Source organism: Cetorhinus maximus, chromosome 2, assembly GCF_964194155.1.
Source record: "Cetorhinus maximus chromosome 2, sCetMax3.hap1.1, whole genome shotgun sequence".
Lineage (NCBI taxonomy): Eukaryota > Metazoa > Chordata > Chondrichthyes > Lamniformes > Cetorhinidae > Cetorhinus > Cetorhinus maximus.
Genome location: NC_135880.1, coordinates 75,650,968 through 75,667,545, shown reverse-complemented (window position 1 = coordinate 75,667,545; position 16,578 = coordinate 75,650,968). Strand labels below are relative to the sequence as shown.

Here is a 16,578-nt window from a genome sequence, read left to right as displayed (position 1 = left end):
ACATTGGCTGTCCTCCAGTCCTCGCGCACCTCTCCTGTGGCCAGAGAGGTATTGAAAATTATTGCCAGTGCCCCTGATATCTCCTCCCTTGCCTCACTCAACAGCCTGGGATACATTTCATCCAGGCCTGGAGATTTATCTACTTTTAAGCCTGCCAGGCCACTTAGAACCTCCTCCCTTTCTTTGCTAATTTCTTTAATTATATCACAGTTCTTCTGCCTGATTTCCATACCCACGTCATCCCTCTTATGAACACCGACACAAAGTATTAATTTAGAACCCTAACTACGTCTTCCGGCTCCACACACAAATTACCACTATGGTCCTTAATGGGCCCTACTCTTTACCTAATTATCCTCTTACTCTTAATGTACTTGTAAAATAACTTTGGATTTTCCTTTATTTTACCTGCCAATGTTTTTTCATGCCCCCTTTTTGCTCTCCTAATTTCCTTTTTAGGTTCCCCTCTACACATTCTATACTCCTCTAGGGCTTCTGCTGTTTTGAGCCCTCGGTATCTGCCATAAGCCGCCCTTTTTCTCTTTCTCCAATCCTGTATATCCCTCGACATCCAGGGTTCCCTGGATTTGTTGGTCCCACCCTTTGTCTTTACTGGAATATGTTGGCCCTATACTCTCCCTATTCCCTTCTTGAGTGAGTCCCACTGCTCTGACGCAGATTCACCGAAAAGTAGCTGCTCTCAGTCCACTCTGGCCAAATCATATCTGATCTTATTAAAATCGGCCTTCCCCCAATTTATAACTCTGATTTCTGTCCTTTTCCATAACAACCTTGAATCTAATGGAGTTATGATCACTATCTGCAAAATGCTCCCCCACTGATACCTCTACCACTTGCCTGGCTTCATTCCCTAAAATTGAGTCCAGGACTGCCCCCTTTCTTGTAGGACCATCTACATACTGGCTTAAAAAGCTCTCCTGGATGCATTTTAAGAATTCTGCTCCCTCTAAACCTATCACACTATGACTAACCCAGTTAATGTTGGGGAAGTTGAAATCGCCCTATTATTTTTACATTTCTCTGAAATTTGCCTACATATTTGCTCTTCTATTTCTCTCTGACTGTGCAGCAATGTGGTCCTTTTTTGTTTTTCAGTTCTACCCATATGGCTTCATTCGAGGAGCCTTCTAAGATGTCATCCCTCCTTATTGCTGTAATTGATTCCTTGATCAATATTGTGATACCCCCTCCTCTTTTACCTCCTTCCCTGTCTTGCCTAAAGACCCTATATCCAGGAATATTGAGCTGCCAACCCTGTTGCTCTCTCAACCATGTCTCTGTGACAGCAATGACATCATACTTCCATATGAAATGAATGGATTGATTAATTCATATTCATCCCGAATTTGGCTGGCAATGGGAAATGTGCCAACAAAGACCAAAAAAAAAATCAATCTTGAGAGGCATTTTACTGAAAAAGCATACTACCCTTGCTGAAAGTATGCGTCTTGTTTTTCATTTTTATTGGCATTTGAGTAACAGCATTGCAGCTCTTAAGTGTTTTTGCTGTTTCTTGTTATTTAGCTTGCTGACCCCTTGGCTAGGCATTGATGGGAGGTTAGTGGGGAAAAGTAAGAAATGAAAGATGGCATGACTAGGTGAAAAGCAGGGAAGGAGAGTGACCAAGAATTCTTAGGTCTAGAGGAGCAACAATAATGCAAACATCAATGAACAGAGGGAATTCCAATTTCACAAAGATGATTTGAAAAACTTGGACTTTTCAATCAGTGCAGAGGAAATTACAGGTGATTTGATGTGCATTTGAAATTATGATGGGATGAGACAGAGAACAAAGCAGTTTCCAGTGCTCAAAGGTCTAGGATGAGAGAACGGAGCAGGAGAAACTTTTTTCCTTTCTTAAACATAGAGCTGTGAGTTAATGATTGAGGTAGAGACCATGCCCATATTTAAGAATGGGCACATGAAATTAAGACTACTGTCAGGCTGAACAGTTTATTTCAACATTGCCATTTCCATGTAATTCTATGTATGAAATGTAGACAGCAGTTGCAAAACATTATGAACTTTTGAGATGAGGGTGGCTCTTCAGTCAGGGCCTCCAAGTCCTTGGATAGACATGAATGAGGCTAACTCAATCACGGACTTTGGTCTGCAAAGATGGAGACTAAAGCAGGATGCTGCTTCTGTCAGGCAAATCACGTCTGAGGAATCCACACCAGCTATGCCAGTAGAGGAACAGATTCTGGCTACAAATGATCAGTGAGAAAAAGGGCCTCACAGAATCAGAAAGATCCTTAAATCCCTCAGAGTCAACCAACTATCCATTAGCTTTTTTAGATACTGCCTGTATAGTGAGAGGAAGGTTTGTAGGTGTGCCTGCCACTGCCACTTTTTCCCAGTCTGCTCGTAATGAGCTGAAACCCTCTCAGATGTTGATGCACAATATGACAATGAACTCCACTACTCTGCATCTTGGGAGAGGCCATGCAGGTCCTCCATGTGAATGCTTGTCCGTTAGCATCTATTATGTCATTGCTTTGGGGACTCAGGAATTTCCAGGCCAACTGGTGATTTGACAATGCCATCAGGGATGGCAATTGCAACTATTTATGATGTATGAACTTCATAAAAGCCATCTGGATGATAGGTACACGCTTAGTTAGCAACTATAGGCTCTGTAATTCCCAACAGAAGTCAAACAAAAAAATATTTTTATCCTTCGCTTTTGTAGCATGATTTTATATCAACAACAATTATAAATCATTGAAGTCTGTACTAAATATGACCTTCCCATTTCATGTCATTTCTGCTTATAGAAGTATTTGGGCAAGCATATCAAGGTGATGTAAAAAACCATTCTAAGCAACAGGAATGCAAAACTTCAGTTTAAAAATTGAATACCTCAACATTTCCCACCTGTCTCTATGTAGCAAAATGCTAGCTGGTGATGCATCTAGTGTTGTTGTATAAATCAATTCCTTTGATTTAAACTTCCAAAACTTGATCATTTTATCGCCACCAGCAGTAATTGTAAGCTGATTCAGTCCATCAACAGCAACTCCTCGGATCTGGCCTTCATGAGCTTAGGAATTAAGTGGATAGTTGTAATTAGCACATTGACCAGAGCTATAGTAATTAAGTTGAAATAATTCCCCTGCCCAAATCTAGCAAGTTATAAGATGATGCCCAGTGCAGCATGAGGGACTGCTGTATTGCTGAATGCATCGTCCTCCAGGTGAGAATTTAAACCAAGGCCTCATTAGCCTATTCTATTTCATAGAAACATAGAAAATAGGAGTAGGTTATTCGGCCCTTTGAGCCTGGTCCACCATTCAATATGATCACGGCTGAATATGGGTTCTCTGAATATTCTGCCCAGAATTCCTCCCTCAGTCAACACCATCAGAAACAGTTCAGTTATCATATTTTGATGAAGTAAGATTGGGTGGGTGGGTGAGTGGGGGGGGGCGGGGTGGTGGTGGTGATAGATGGCCACAAAAGAACTGCTGTGTTTGCCAATATAATAAGTCACTGCACCTCAAGTAATTTACTGAACCACTTCCAGACACTGCAATAAGGTGCAAGATAAGTCCAAGTTTAATCTCACCTAGGACTCTTGGAATGGCTCAGTAAATTAATGCTTCATGTATCGTTGTGTTAAGGCACACACATCAATATGAGCCCTGGTTTCATCCAGTAGCCTTCAATTAGCTTGTTTTTTTCTAGCGCAGAAGAGGGAGCAGGGGGGAAAAAAAAAACAAGGATTTGCGCTTTAGGTCATTATTCAGTAACCCCTCCTGCTGGAAATGCATGCATAAGAGTATAGGTTGGAGAAAGATCAGGTTTTATGATGCTGCTGAAAAGTTGAATAGTCCACCAATCTGGGTTCACACAAGAATATTCACTCGGACAAGAGCAATATCAGTGCTCATGGTCAGTGCTCATGAGTATCAACTTCCATAAGAGGAAGGTGGAAAAAAGGGACATAAATTACTGAGGACCAAACTTGATTAATGATTTCAGATGATGATATCATCCAAGAATGTGACCTATTAAAGACAATTACGCTTTAGATCATTGAGTTAGAAAGCAGCTTTGCACCTATTGTCTATTGTTATTTTATGAAATGTATACTTTACTGAAAATTATAAATTTGCTTTCTTTTCATTATGGGTCCAACTCGAGTATGCCATGCTATCTAATGCACAGAACTTTATTAACCTTTTTTACACCTAACATGTCATTAAAAAAAGGAAAACTCGGTAATGATAAAAATACAGCATCAGGGGAGTACCATAAGAGATAGTTGGGACCCAGTTGTTTTTTATCCACATTAATGACGTAGACATAGAAACAAAATTTAAGCTTGTTAAATTTGCACAGAACGCTAAAGTAGGCAGCATACTAGGCACAGAGGATTCAGCTAATTGTGATCAGAAGATTTAGGTGAGTTATTATCTTTCTGGATACAAAGAGGCACTAAACCAACAGAATAGAATTCCCTACTTCCCAAGTCTAAGAGAATAGCTTTTGAAATGCTTTAATTCTGAAATAAAAACAAAACCCACTGCAATTCAAGGTTGGCATCTATTCAGGGTCACAAATTTCTGCCATGGGTCTTCGTGTGAGTCAACAGATCTTTGAGCATATGGGGCAGGATGTTACATGAAGTAGTGGGAACCTGACTGTAGGATCTGTTTCCTTTTATTTCCTTCCCTGCTGCCACTCTGCCTCACATTTGGACTTGAAGCATGATTCAGCTTGATGGACAAATTATCGCCATTTTGAACGATTGGTATCAAACTCCTTCAAGTCATTAATGTCAATTCTGCCACGCTTCAAGGAGAGCTTCAGAGTGTCTTTCTAGTGTTTTCTTTGCCTACCCCTGGAATGCTGGCCATTTGAAATTAAGTTGAGAAAACAGGGGAGTCGCTTTTGTAGGAGTTTTGCCTGAATGCTTATGGAACTGTCTTCAAGGAGGACACATGCATTTGTTCAACAGTCCTCCCACTGAATCCGGAGGACACCGCAGAGGCATTGCTGATGGAATTCTCTAGCGCTCTTAAGTGTCACCTATGCACAGTCCCAGTCTCTCTACAGTACAGCAGTATTGCTCTATACACTAGGACTTTTGCTGACTAGCAGAGGTCTTTGTTGTCAAACACTCACTGCCATAGTTTGTAGAAGGCTGAGCTGGAGCAGCTGATCCGGTGCTGGATCTCTTCGTTAACGGTTTTGAGAGAGGTGGTTACCAAGGTATGGGAAGAGCTCAACATATTCCAGAATGTCTCCAACAATTATGGAAGGTGGAATATTTAGCTGAACAGATGTAGATTGATAGTTTTGTTTTGGCAATATTCAAGCATAGGCAAAATCTTCTGTATGCAAAAGTGGAGAGATTGAGAACGGCTTGCAAATCTGGTGCAGAGCGGGCAACAACACCGCAGTCATCCACAAACTGTAGATCAGGCATGTCTATGATGGTCAGTTTAGTTATGGGAAGGATGAGACCGAGGTTAAGAATTTTCGATCTAGGCGGTATTTAATGCCTACACCAGAAGGCAGCTGATCTCATCAGTTGATAAATTGAATAGCCACTATCAGGTAGATTGTAAATAGTACCAAGGCTATCACACAGCTTTCCTTGACACCGGTCCAAATTTTGATGGGGATTGTTTCAGATCTCCCACTCAAGGCAGTTGCAGGCATATCATCATGAAGCAGATGCAGGATAGCGAAGAAGTTTCTTTATCCAAATCTCTGCAGCATAATCCACAAAGCCTCGTGATTTACTGAGTCAAATGCTTTGGTCAGGTCAATGAAATCAATGAAGAGTTCCTGGTGTTGTTCTTGACAATTTTCTTGGATTTGTCTGGCAACAAAGGCTGGTTTGATGAAAACAATACTGAAACACGTGACCTCCTGGAACAAAATCGAGTTGCCTTCATTGCTTGGCAGAGCAACCCAAGGTCGCAAGTCAAGAAAGTAGCATTCCAGCAGTTAACGTTGGCAGCCAAAGACAAATCAGAAGATAAAGGATAAATGGTGGGAAGAGAAAGCCCAAAAGATCCAACAATATGCTCACTGTCATGACATGCAAAGTTTTTTGAAGCTATCAAGGCCTAGGTCAAATGGACAAAATCCTGTTCGCTCACAGGATGGTGCCTCCCTTAAGGATGACAACGCAATTTGTCAAAGTTGGAATGAACATTTTCAACTCCCCACCTGTGAATCTACAGTGGCAGCTGATACTCTCTAGGCTATCCCCCAGTACCCTGTGGTAGAATCAATGGGTGAACCACTGACAGCTGCACAAGCAATCAAACGGATGAAAAACACCAAAGCCTGCAGCCCTGATGGTATAAAAACAAAAAGCTAAAAGCTACTGCGGATGCTGGAAATCCAAAACAAAAACAGAATTACCTGGAAAAACTCAGCAGGTCTGGCAGCATCGGTGGAGAAGAAAACAGTTGATGTTTCGAGTCCTCATGACCCTTCGGCAGAACTGAAGTATAGTTAGGAGAGAGGTGAAATATGACATAAAATATATATATATGATATAAATAATATATTTCATCTCTCTCCTAACTATACTTCAGTTCTGCCAAAGGGTCATGAGGACTCAAAACGTCAACTGTTTTCTTCTCCACCGATGCTGCCAGACCTGCTGAGTTTTTCCAGGTAATTCTGTTTTTGCCCTGATGGTATTCCAGCTGAGGCCTTCAAGGCTGGTGGGCTTTTGCTCACATCAAGGCTCCAAGCATTCAGCCTATGGATTTGGGAGGAAAAAGAACTCCCCCCACCCCCCCAATGACTTCAGGAATGCGACAATCGTAAGTACCTTCAAGAAGGGAGATAAATCATGCTGTGGAAACTATCAAGGGATTTCACTCTTGTCCATCGCAGGGAAAATCCTGACACGCATTCTCCTGAATCACCTACTTCTGGTGGCTGAGGAAATCCTCCCAGAAACAGTGTGTGGCTTTTGACCTTCCAAATGAATGTCCATAACTAACCCATTATTTAATCTCCCATATCTTCCCATTTTTTTCTCCTAAACGCCAGCATTTAGAATCCGTAGTTATAATTTCTATAGAGTATTTTCAAGTTGTGACTTTTGCAAAAATTGTTTCTTGGAGTCTCATTCCATGAGCACTGATGTGTGAACCCAGATTTGACTTCTGTCAAAAATACTTGGCCTTTGGAAGCAAATATTGAAAAAGAAATGAAGATAAATGCATCAAAATAAAAGTTCAAATAAAAATTTTCAGTTCTGCAGTGCACACTATGCAACTGAGTGCTAAGGACAGTTATAACCAAATTATGCAAAACTAATGAGCCATTGATGAAATGGGCACACACTGAAATAAATTCTGAAAAAGTGTTATTTGCTAACTGCATGACAAATAATTTGGTTTTAAATCTGACATTCTCCACACAAGAATTTTCAGATCTTAGCCAAGCTGTAAAGAGCAGGCAAAGACTCAATAATTCTGGACTAAGCAAGGTGACCCTCAAGCACTCAATAGTAGCTACACGATCGTGAAGATGTAAATGTGGCATGGTAACAAGTCATATAAATTAATGGCCCTGGGGTTGATTCTGAGCCTGTGCTGTTTAGCCGATCTCTAATAAGGCAGCAATTGGGATGCTAAGACTAGCTTTAAATTTTTTCTCGTTTTAAATTAGTCACCAATGATCACTCTTTGGGAGAAGAATGGACGAGAACAGAATCATGATTGACTGTGTCGTCCTCTGCAGTCAAACTGCCTGTTGACCCTCATCGTTTAAGATCAACCAAGCTACGATTTGAACAAGATTTAGGAGGGCTTCCATCCCTGTGGAACAGGATCAGAGCCTTCAGGGAAAGAGGGAGAAAATTGGGAGGAAAAAACTGTCCCCTCTTAAGTAAAACTAATGTGTTGTATGTGTCACAAGGAAACAATGAATTTTTAGAAACAAATCTTTGCTTTAAATGGAAAGGAGACCATTGTTTAGTTCACTTTTTATTTAAATGTTAAAAATGTCTCAGATTTACAGACCATAAATAAATCTCACAACTGAATTATAAAATCATACCATGACTACACAATTTGAACTGTATCCTTCTCATTATTTTTATATTATGCTATCATAAATAGGCTACAATCATTTAAAAATTATGCCATAATCACAAATAGATACAAAGATACAATTAAACAGAGAAATAAGCCTTTTAATATGGGTAGTGCTTTCTAAGGAAGTTTTTTTTTAATATGATTCAATCCCTAAAACAGCTTGTGTCAAAAATCATTAGTCGCTTGCAAGTATTTGCATTATGCTGTCACGTAAGTGAGCAGGCCACAATTTTGGTGATCTTCAACACTTATGTTCCCACACTTAGAAAACAAAGGTGCATTGTGCAACACTTACATGATAATCCTCCTCAAGTTCTATATTTTATTGCTCTGCATCCAATTATCTGCACAAAAGACTATTAAAAGCAAGCAAATGATTCTGGACATTATCATAACCTTGTACTTACTCTTTTCTTTACCATACTGCCCTCTGTGGATGCCCGATTGCAGATTATATACGTCCACATGGCCTGATGAAAGGCCAACAATAACAAAATTTCCACAAGATGTTATATCCACAGCCTAAGAGTGCAACAAAGTTCTTTCGTAAGTGCTTGACAATTTTTTTAATGCATCAACTCAACAGCAGCATAGACTGCATAAGCAAATAAGCAAATCTTAAAAATTAACACAGGATATAAAGACTTTCATCATTACCTTCCTAGGTCTAAAGGTTAAGCATGTTTCTGTAATGGCAATTAGATCCAAACCATTTATCCTTTTGTACTGCTAGTTCATTTATCATATCATGATGTTTCATGCATTAAGATAAAGAGCCTTTAAATTTTATTCTTTCTTACTACAATTCCCTCTGTCCTTATTCCCTGAAGTCATCATTGTCTAAGTGCCATGCTGAGTGACATAGGCGACCATGTCTTCCAAATTTTTTGATCATAGCAAGAGTGGATGATCATCTAGTTGGAGTTCTGATTAAGCCGGTCTTTAACGTTGTCTAGTTGCCTCCTTTGCTGCACGAATAACATGTCCAAAGAACTCCTTTTGTTGTCTTTTGATATTATTTAAGAGTTCTCTTGTTCTTTGATTTTAGCTTTATGTTCATCCATTTCAGTTCTCCTTTCAATTTAATTATTTTTTATATTTGATCTTTCTTGTGCATTACTAAATCTTTAATTTTTTTCAAAACATTACTCCAAGTCGCTTTACTTCATGGTTTCATTCTTCCAATGCTATTTCTCTTAGCCCCTTTCAAACAAAAAATGTTAGGAAAAGCTGTAGTGACAGTGGACTGGTGGATAGCTGATGCAATTTCTGTATTTAAGAGCGGGGATGGAACACGTCCAGGGAATTGTAGACCACATAGCTTAACAGAGTGGTAGAAAAAATAATGGAATCCACACTAAAGGAGAAAACAGAAGAACATCTAGAAATGAGAAATACAATACTGAATAGTCAGCATGGATTTCAAAAGGGAAAATCTTGTTTGACCAAACTTATTGAATTTTTTGAAGTAAGAGAGAGCAGACAATGGTAATGCAATATATGTAATTTATCTGGATTTTCAAAAGGCCTTCAATAATGTTCCCCATGATAGACTGATGAATAAGGTCAGAGACTTTAGAGTCAGGGCCAAGTGGCAGAATGAATTGTTAGCTGGCTTCAAAACAAAGCACAGAGTAAGCAGTCAAAGCAGCATAAGGTGGAAAGTGGTGTTCCACAAGGATCAGTACTGGGACCCTGCTGTTCATCATTTACATTAACGATTTGAACTCTAGAATTAAAAACACAATTTCTAAATTTGCAGATGAGTAGGGGGTAGTCAGTGCTGAGGAGCATTACAACAAATTTCAGGAGGACATTACTTGCAGAATGGGCACATAATTGGTAAATGAAGTTCAACACAGATGAATGTGAGATAGTACATTTTGGTACGAAGGAAAGAAAATCAACAGCTTCGAAACATGTTGCTTAAGGATCCTAAGGATTTGCTGGGTGGAAGAAAGAACTAACAAAGAAGTACTGAATGAGATTGAAGAACAAGAGAACTCTTAAATAATATCAAAAGACAACAAAAGGAGTTCTTTGGACATGTTATTCTTGCAGCAAAGGAGGCAACTAGACAACGTTAAAGACTGGCTTAATCAGAACTCCAACAAGATGATCGTCCACTGTTGCTATGGTCAAAAAATTTGGAAGACATGGTCGCCTATGTCACTCAGCATGGCACTTAGACAATGATGACTTCAGGGAATAAGGACAGAGGGAATTGTAGTAAGAAAGAATAAAATTTAAAGGCTCTTTATCTTAATGCATGAAACATCATGATATGATAAATGAACTAGCAGTACAAAAGGATAAATGGTTTGGATCTAATTGCCATTACAGAAACATTCTAGAAGCTGTTGAGTGTTCTTCTTTTACTGCAAAGCTCAGAGAGTGCAACTTGCTATTATGTTAGCTAACTAAAATTAGTAACTAATTGACAAATTAAATAAATACGGTTAGACAGACATGGCTGGATTGGTGGTGTGCTGTGACCGCAACATATTGGAAGATACGGAATACATTGCAGTCCTGGATGACCATATCTGTGGTAAGTGGCTAGAGCTTGAGCTACTTTAGCTCAGGGTTGCTGAGTTTGTGTCTGAGTTGCAAACAGGGAGGAGGAGAGTTACCCGGATACTTTGTTCCAGGAGACAGTCACACCCCTTAGGTTAAGTAGAACTTTACAGTTGATCATTGGTCAGGGACAGGAGGGTGCGATTGAGAGTCTGGCAGATCCAGCATGTAGTAATGGAGGAGCCTCAGCCTTTGACTAACAGGTACAGAGCACTAACTACCTGTGTGGATGAGAACAAGGACTGCAGGGTGGATGAGCAAACTGTTCATAGCACCATGGTTCAGGATATCATTCAAGCGGAGGGAGCAAAAAGGAATGTGGTAGTGATAAGATCCAGTATAGTCAGGTTCAGGCGGATACACACTGTTCTCTGCAACCATGACTCGGAGCTCTGAAAGTTGTGTTGCCTGCCTGGTGCCAAGATTAAGGACATCTTCTCATGGCTGGAAACGAACTTGGAGTGGGAAGAGATGGAAGTGGTCCATGTTGGAACTGAAGACATAGACATAACTAAAATGATCTTCTGAGTGTTTGAGGAGTTAGGGTCCAAATTAAAGTACAGAACCTCAAAGGTATTAATCTCTGGGTTGCTACCTGAGCCACATGCCAATTGATATAGGGACAAGTGATTTGAGAATCAAACGTGTGGCTCAAAGGAATGTTGTGGGAAGAAAGGGTTTTGATTCATGGAACACTGGTACCAGTACTCAGGAATGAGGGAGCTGTTTGATTGGGATGGGCTCCACTTAAACCATCAGTACCTTGACGGATCATATAACTAGGTCTGTGGATAGGGCTTTAAACTAACAGGAATGGGAAGGGCTCCAGTGAAGGAAGATTTAGAAATCTAAAGAGAAAAGTCGAGATAGTGGAACGGTGTAGGGATGTGGGCAAAGACAAGCAGAATGGGACAGGAAGGGACAGAGAGTTTAACAATAATAGTGCATCAGGGAATAAGGACACGGAAGAAATAGTAAGAAAAAATAAAATTAAACGCTTTTTATCTTAATACGCAAAATATCCATAAAATGATAGGTGAACTAGCAGCACAAATACGGATGAATGGTTTAGGTCTAATTGCCATTACAAAGACACAGTTACCAGGTGACCAAGGTTAGGAAATAAATATTCCAGGTACAAAACGTTTCAAGGCGACAGCCAGAATGTAGCCCTGATTTCAAACGATGACATAAGAACATCAGTGACAAAGGATTTGGGCTCAGAAGGAAGCAGACTCAATACAGCTGGAGATTAGGAAAATCAAGGGTCTGAAAATGCTGCTGGGAGTAGTTTATAGGCCTCCTAACTGTAATTATATAGTTGGATAAAGCACTAAACAAGAAGTTATTGGCGCTTGGAACAATGGCAATTTAAGAATTTTGGGAGACTTTAATTCTCACGTAGACTGAACAAGTCAAACTGGCAAAGGTGGTCTGGAAGATGAGTTTGTAGAATGTTTTCGTTTGTTTCTTGGAGCAATACATTCTGGAACCAACTAGGGATGTAGCAATTTTAGATCTAGTGTTGTTCAAGAAGGCAGGGTTAATTAGTAACCTCATAGTAAAAGATTCGGTGAGAAATAACAGTTATAATACAACTGAATTCCATACTAAGTTTAAAAGTGACATACCCCAATCCCGAACAAGAATCTTAAACCAAGTACATAGCAACGAGGAGAAAAATGGCCAAGGTTGATTGGATAAAAGATTAAATTGGCATTAAATAACAACATGAAACATTTAAAGAAATAATTCAAAATGTTCAATAAAAGTACATTCCATGAAAGATAGAAAATCAGCAAGAAAAACCCATCCGTGCTCACTCGGGAAGTTAAGGATAGTATTAGATTAAAAGAGGCTTATAACGTTGTCATGAATAATAGTTAAATCTGATGATTGAGATTATTTTAGAAACCAGCAATGGGCCGCCAAAAAGCCGATAAAGGGGGAAAAATATAAACTAGCCAGGAATATAAAACAGACTGCAGGAGCTTTCACATGCATATCAAAAGGATGGAAGTAGCTAAAGTAAACGTTGGTCCTTAGAGAGAGGGACAAGAGAATTTATCATGGGGAATAAGGAAATGACAGATATAATGAATAAATATTTTGAATCTGTCATCACATAGGAGACACAAATTACATACCAGAAATAGAGGGTAAGCAAGGGGCTAATAAGAGTGAGGAAATTCAGGTAATTAATATTAGCAGGCAAAAATTATTGGAGAAACTCAAGGGACTTAAACCAGGCAAATCCCCAGGGCCTGATGGCTTACATTCTGGTGTTCTAAAAGAGATAGCTGCAGAGATGGTGGATGCGCTAGTTAAGATTTTCCAAAATTCCCTCGATTCTATTATGGTCCCAGCAGATCGGAAGTAAGCGAGTGTAATGTCACTATTCATGAAAAACAGAAAGAAAATAGCAGGAATAGATCATTCAGCCATTTGAGCCTGTTCTGCCATTCAATATGATCATGGCTGATCCTCTATCTCAACGCCATGCGACTGCTCTCTCCCCATACCTCTTGAATCCTTTAGAGTCTAGAAATCTATATCCTTCTTAAATATATTCAGTGACTTGGCCTCCACAGCCCTCTGTGGTAGATAATTCCACAGGTTCACCACCCTCTGAGTGAAGAAGTTTCTCCTCGTCTCAGTCCTAAATAGCCTACCCAGTATCCTGAGATTATGACCCCTTGTTCTAGAGCACCCAGCCAGAGGAAACATCATCCCTGCATCCAATCTGTCCAGTTGTGTCAGAATTTTATACATTTCAATGAGATCCCCCCTCATTCTTCTGAAGTCCAGTGAATACAGGCCTAGTCGACCCAATCTCTCCTCATACAACAATCAGGAATCAGTCAGGTGAACATTCGCTGCACTCCCTCCATGGAAAGTATATCCTTTCTTAAGTAAGGAGACCAAAACTGCACACAATACTCCAGGCGTGGTCTCACCAAGGCCCTGTATAGCTGCCATAAGATATCCTTGCTCCTGTACTCAAGTCCTCTTGCAATGAAGGCCAACATACCATTTGCCTTCTTAACTGCTTGCTGCACCTGCATGCTTGCTTTCAGTGATTAGTGTACAAGGACACCCAGGTCCCTTTGTACATCAACATTTCCCAATCTATCTCCATTTAAATAATACTCTGACATTCTGTTTCTCCTACCAAAGTGGATAACTTCACACTCATCCACGTTATACTGCAACTGCCATGTATTTTCCCACTCACTCAACTTGTCTAAATCGCCTTGATGCCTCTAAACATCCTCACCACCACTCACATTCCCACCTAGTTTTATGTCGTCAGCAAACTTGGAAATATTACATTTGGTTCCCTCATCCAAATCATTTATACTGTGAACAGTTGGAGACCAAACACTGATCCTTGCGGTACCCCACTAGTCACAGCCTGCCATTCCGAAAAAGACCCATTTATTCCTACCCTGTTTCCTGTTTGCTAACCAATTCTCAATCCATGCCAATATATTACCCCCAATCCCATGTGCTTTAATTTTACACACTAACCTCGTACGTGGGACTTTACCAAAAGCTTTCAGAAAATCCAAATACACCACATCGACTTTTTCTCCCTTATCTATTCTGCTAGTTAAGTCCTCAAAAAATTCAGTAGGTTTGTAAAAATGATTTACTTTTCATAAATCCAGGTTGACTTTGTCTAATACCATTGGTATTTTCTAAGTGTCCTATTATCACAACCTTTATAATAGACTCTAGCATTTTCCCTACTACTGATGTTGGGCTAGCTGGTCTGTAATTTCCTGTTTTTTCCCCTCCCTCCTTTTTAAAAAAATAGTGGGGTTACATTTGCCAAACTCCAATCTGCCAGGACTGTTCCACAAACTACAGAATTTTGGAAGATGATAACCAACGCATCAACGATTTCCATGACCACCTCCTTTAGTACCCTGGGATGTAGATTATCACGCCCTCGGGATTTATCAGCTTTCAGTCCCATTAATTTCTCCAGCATTGTTTTTTTTAGGAATACTAATTTCTTTCAATTCTTCCCTCTCACTAGACCTTTGGTTCCCCAATATTTCTGGGAAGTCATTGGTGTCTTCCTCCATGAAGACAGAACTAAAGTAGTTGTGTAATTGCTCTGCCATATCCTTTTCTCTATTATAAATTCTCCTATTTCAGACTGTAAGGGACCTACATTTGTCTTCACTAATCTTTTTCTTCTTGCGTACTTATAGAACCTTTTACAGTCCTCTTTTATGTTCCTTGCAAGTTTACACTCATACTCTAATTTTCCCCTCTGTCAATCTCTTGATCCTCCTTTGCTGAATTCTAAACTGCTCCCAATCTTCAGGCTTGTTACTTTTTCTAGCAACTTTATGTGGCTCCTCTTTGGATCTAATACAATCCTTAATTTCTTTTGTTAGCCATAGTTGAGCCACTTTTCCTGTTGTGTTTTTGCGCCAGAAAGGAATATATAACTGTTGAAATGCATACATTAGTTCCTTAAGGAAGGAAGGAAGAGAGGAAACAGGAACTATGGGCTAGTCAGCCTGACATCAGTCATCGGGAAAATGCTGGAATTTTTAAAAATTCATTTAGTGTGTGCCAGCATTTACTGCCCATCCCTAATTCACAGAATCTCACTGTGCAGAAGAGGCCCTTCGGCCCATCGAGTCTGCACTGACACGTGAGAAACACCTGACCTACCTACCTAATCCCATTTACCAGCACTTGGCCCATAGCCTTGAATGTTATGGGCCAAGTGCTCATCCAGATACTTTTTAAAGGATGTGAGTCAACCTGCCTCCACCACCCTCCCAGGCAGCTCATTCCAGACCGTCACCACCTTCTGGGTAAAAACGTTTTTCCTCACATTCCCCCTAAACCTCCTGCCCCTCACCTTAAACTTATGTCCCCTCATGACTGACACTTCAACTAAGGGGAACAGCTGCTCCCTATCCACCCTGTCCATGCCCCTCATAATCTTGTACCACCTCGATCAGGTCGCCCCTCAGTCTTCTCTGCTCCAACGAAAACAACCAAAGTCTATCCAACCTCTCTTCATAACTTAAATGTTTCATCCCAGGCAACATCCTGGTGAATCTCCTCTGCACCCCCTCCAGTGCAATCACATCCTTCCTATAATGTGGTGACCAGAACTGCACACAGTACTCCAGCTGTGGCCTCACCAAGGTTCTATGCAATTCCAACATGATTCCCCTACTTTTGCAATCTATGCCTCGATTGATAAAGGCAAGTTTCCCATATGCCTTTTTCACCACCCCACTAACATTTCCTCCGCCTTCAGAGATCTATGGACACACACGCCAAGGTCCCTTTGTTCCTCAGAACTTCCTAGTGTCATGCCGTTCATTGAATACTTCTTTGCCAAATTACTCCTTCCAAAGTGTATCACCTCACCTTTCAGGGTTAAATTCCATCTGACACTTATCTGCCCATTTGACCATCCCGTCTATATCTTCCTGTCGGTCGAGACTCGATGGACCGAAGGTCCTCTTCTGCACTGTGATTCTGTGATTCCTGTAGCCCAAGACACTCAACTTCACTGTTAACCACCCGGCCAAACTTTGTGTCATCCGCAAACTTACTAATCCTAACCCCACATAGTAATCTATGTTGTTTATATAAATGACGAATAATCGATGACCCAGCACAGGTCCCTGTGGTACGCCACTGGACACTGGCTTCCAGTCACTAAAGCAGCCTTCTGTCATCACCCTCTGTCTCCTACAACTAAGCCAATTTTGGATCCACTTTATCAAATTACCCTGTATCCCATGTGCATTTGCTTTCTCCCATGTGGGGCCTTGTCAAAGGCTTTGCGGAAATCCATATAAACTACATCGACTGCACTACCCTCATCTACAGAGCTGTTCACCTCCTCAAAAAATTC

General features: G+C 40.4%; 1 protein-coding gene across 2 annotated transcripts in view; it reads right to left on the bottom strand.

The window, feature by feature from the left end:
* The window catches only part of wdr36 (WD repeat domain 36), a 109,891-nt gene that overhangs the window by 37,905 nt on the left and 55,408 nt on the right, over nucleotides 1-16,578 (bottom strand). For both annotated transcript variants that reach the window (XM_078566196.1, XM_078566199.1), the window contains exons 13-14: nucleotides 8,507-8,621; nucleotides 2,899-3,064 (exon numbers count right to left, since the gene is read on the bottom strand). In XM_078566196.1, coding sequence (XP_078422322.1) covers nucleotides 2,899-3,064; nucleotides 8,507-8,621 — 281 coding nt within the window. The remainder of the gene's footprint in view (nucleotides 1-2,898; nucleotides 3,065-8,506; nucleotides 8,622-16,578) is intronic.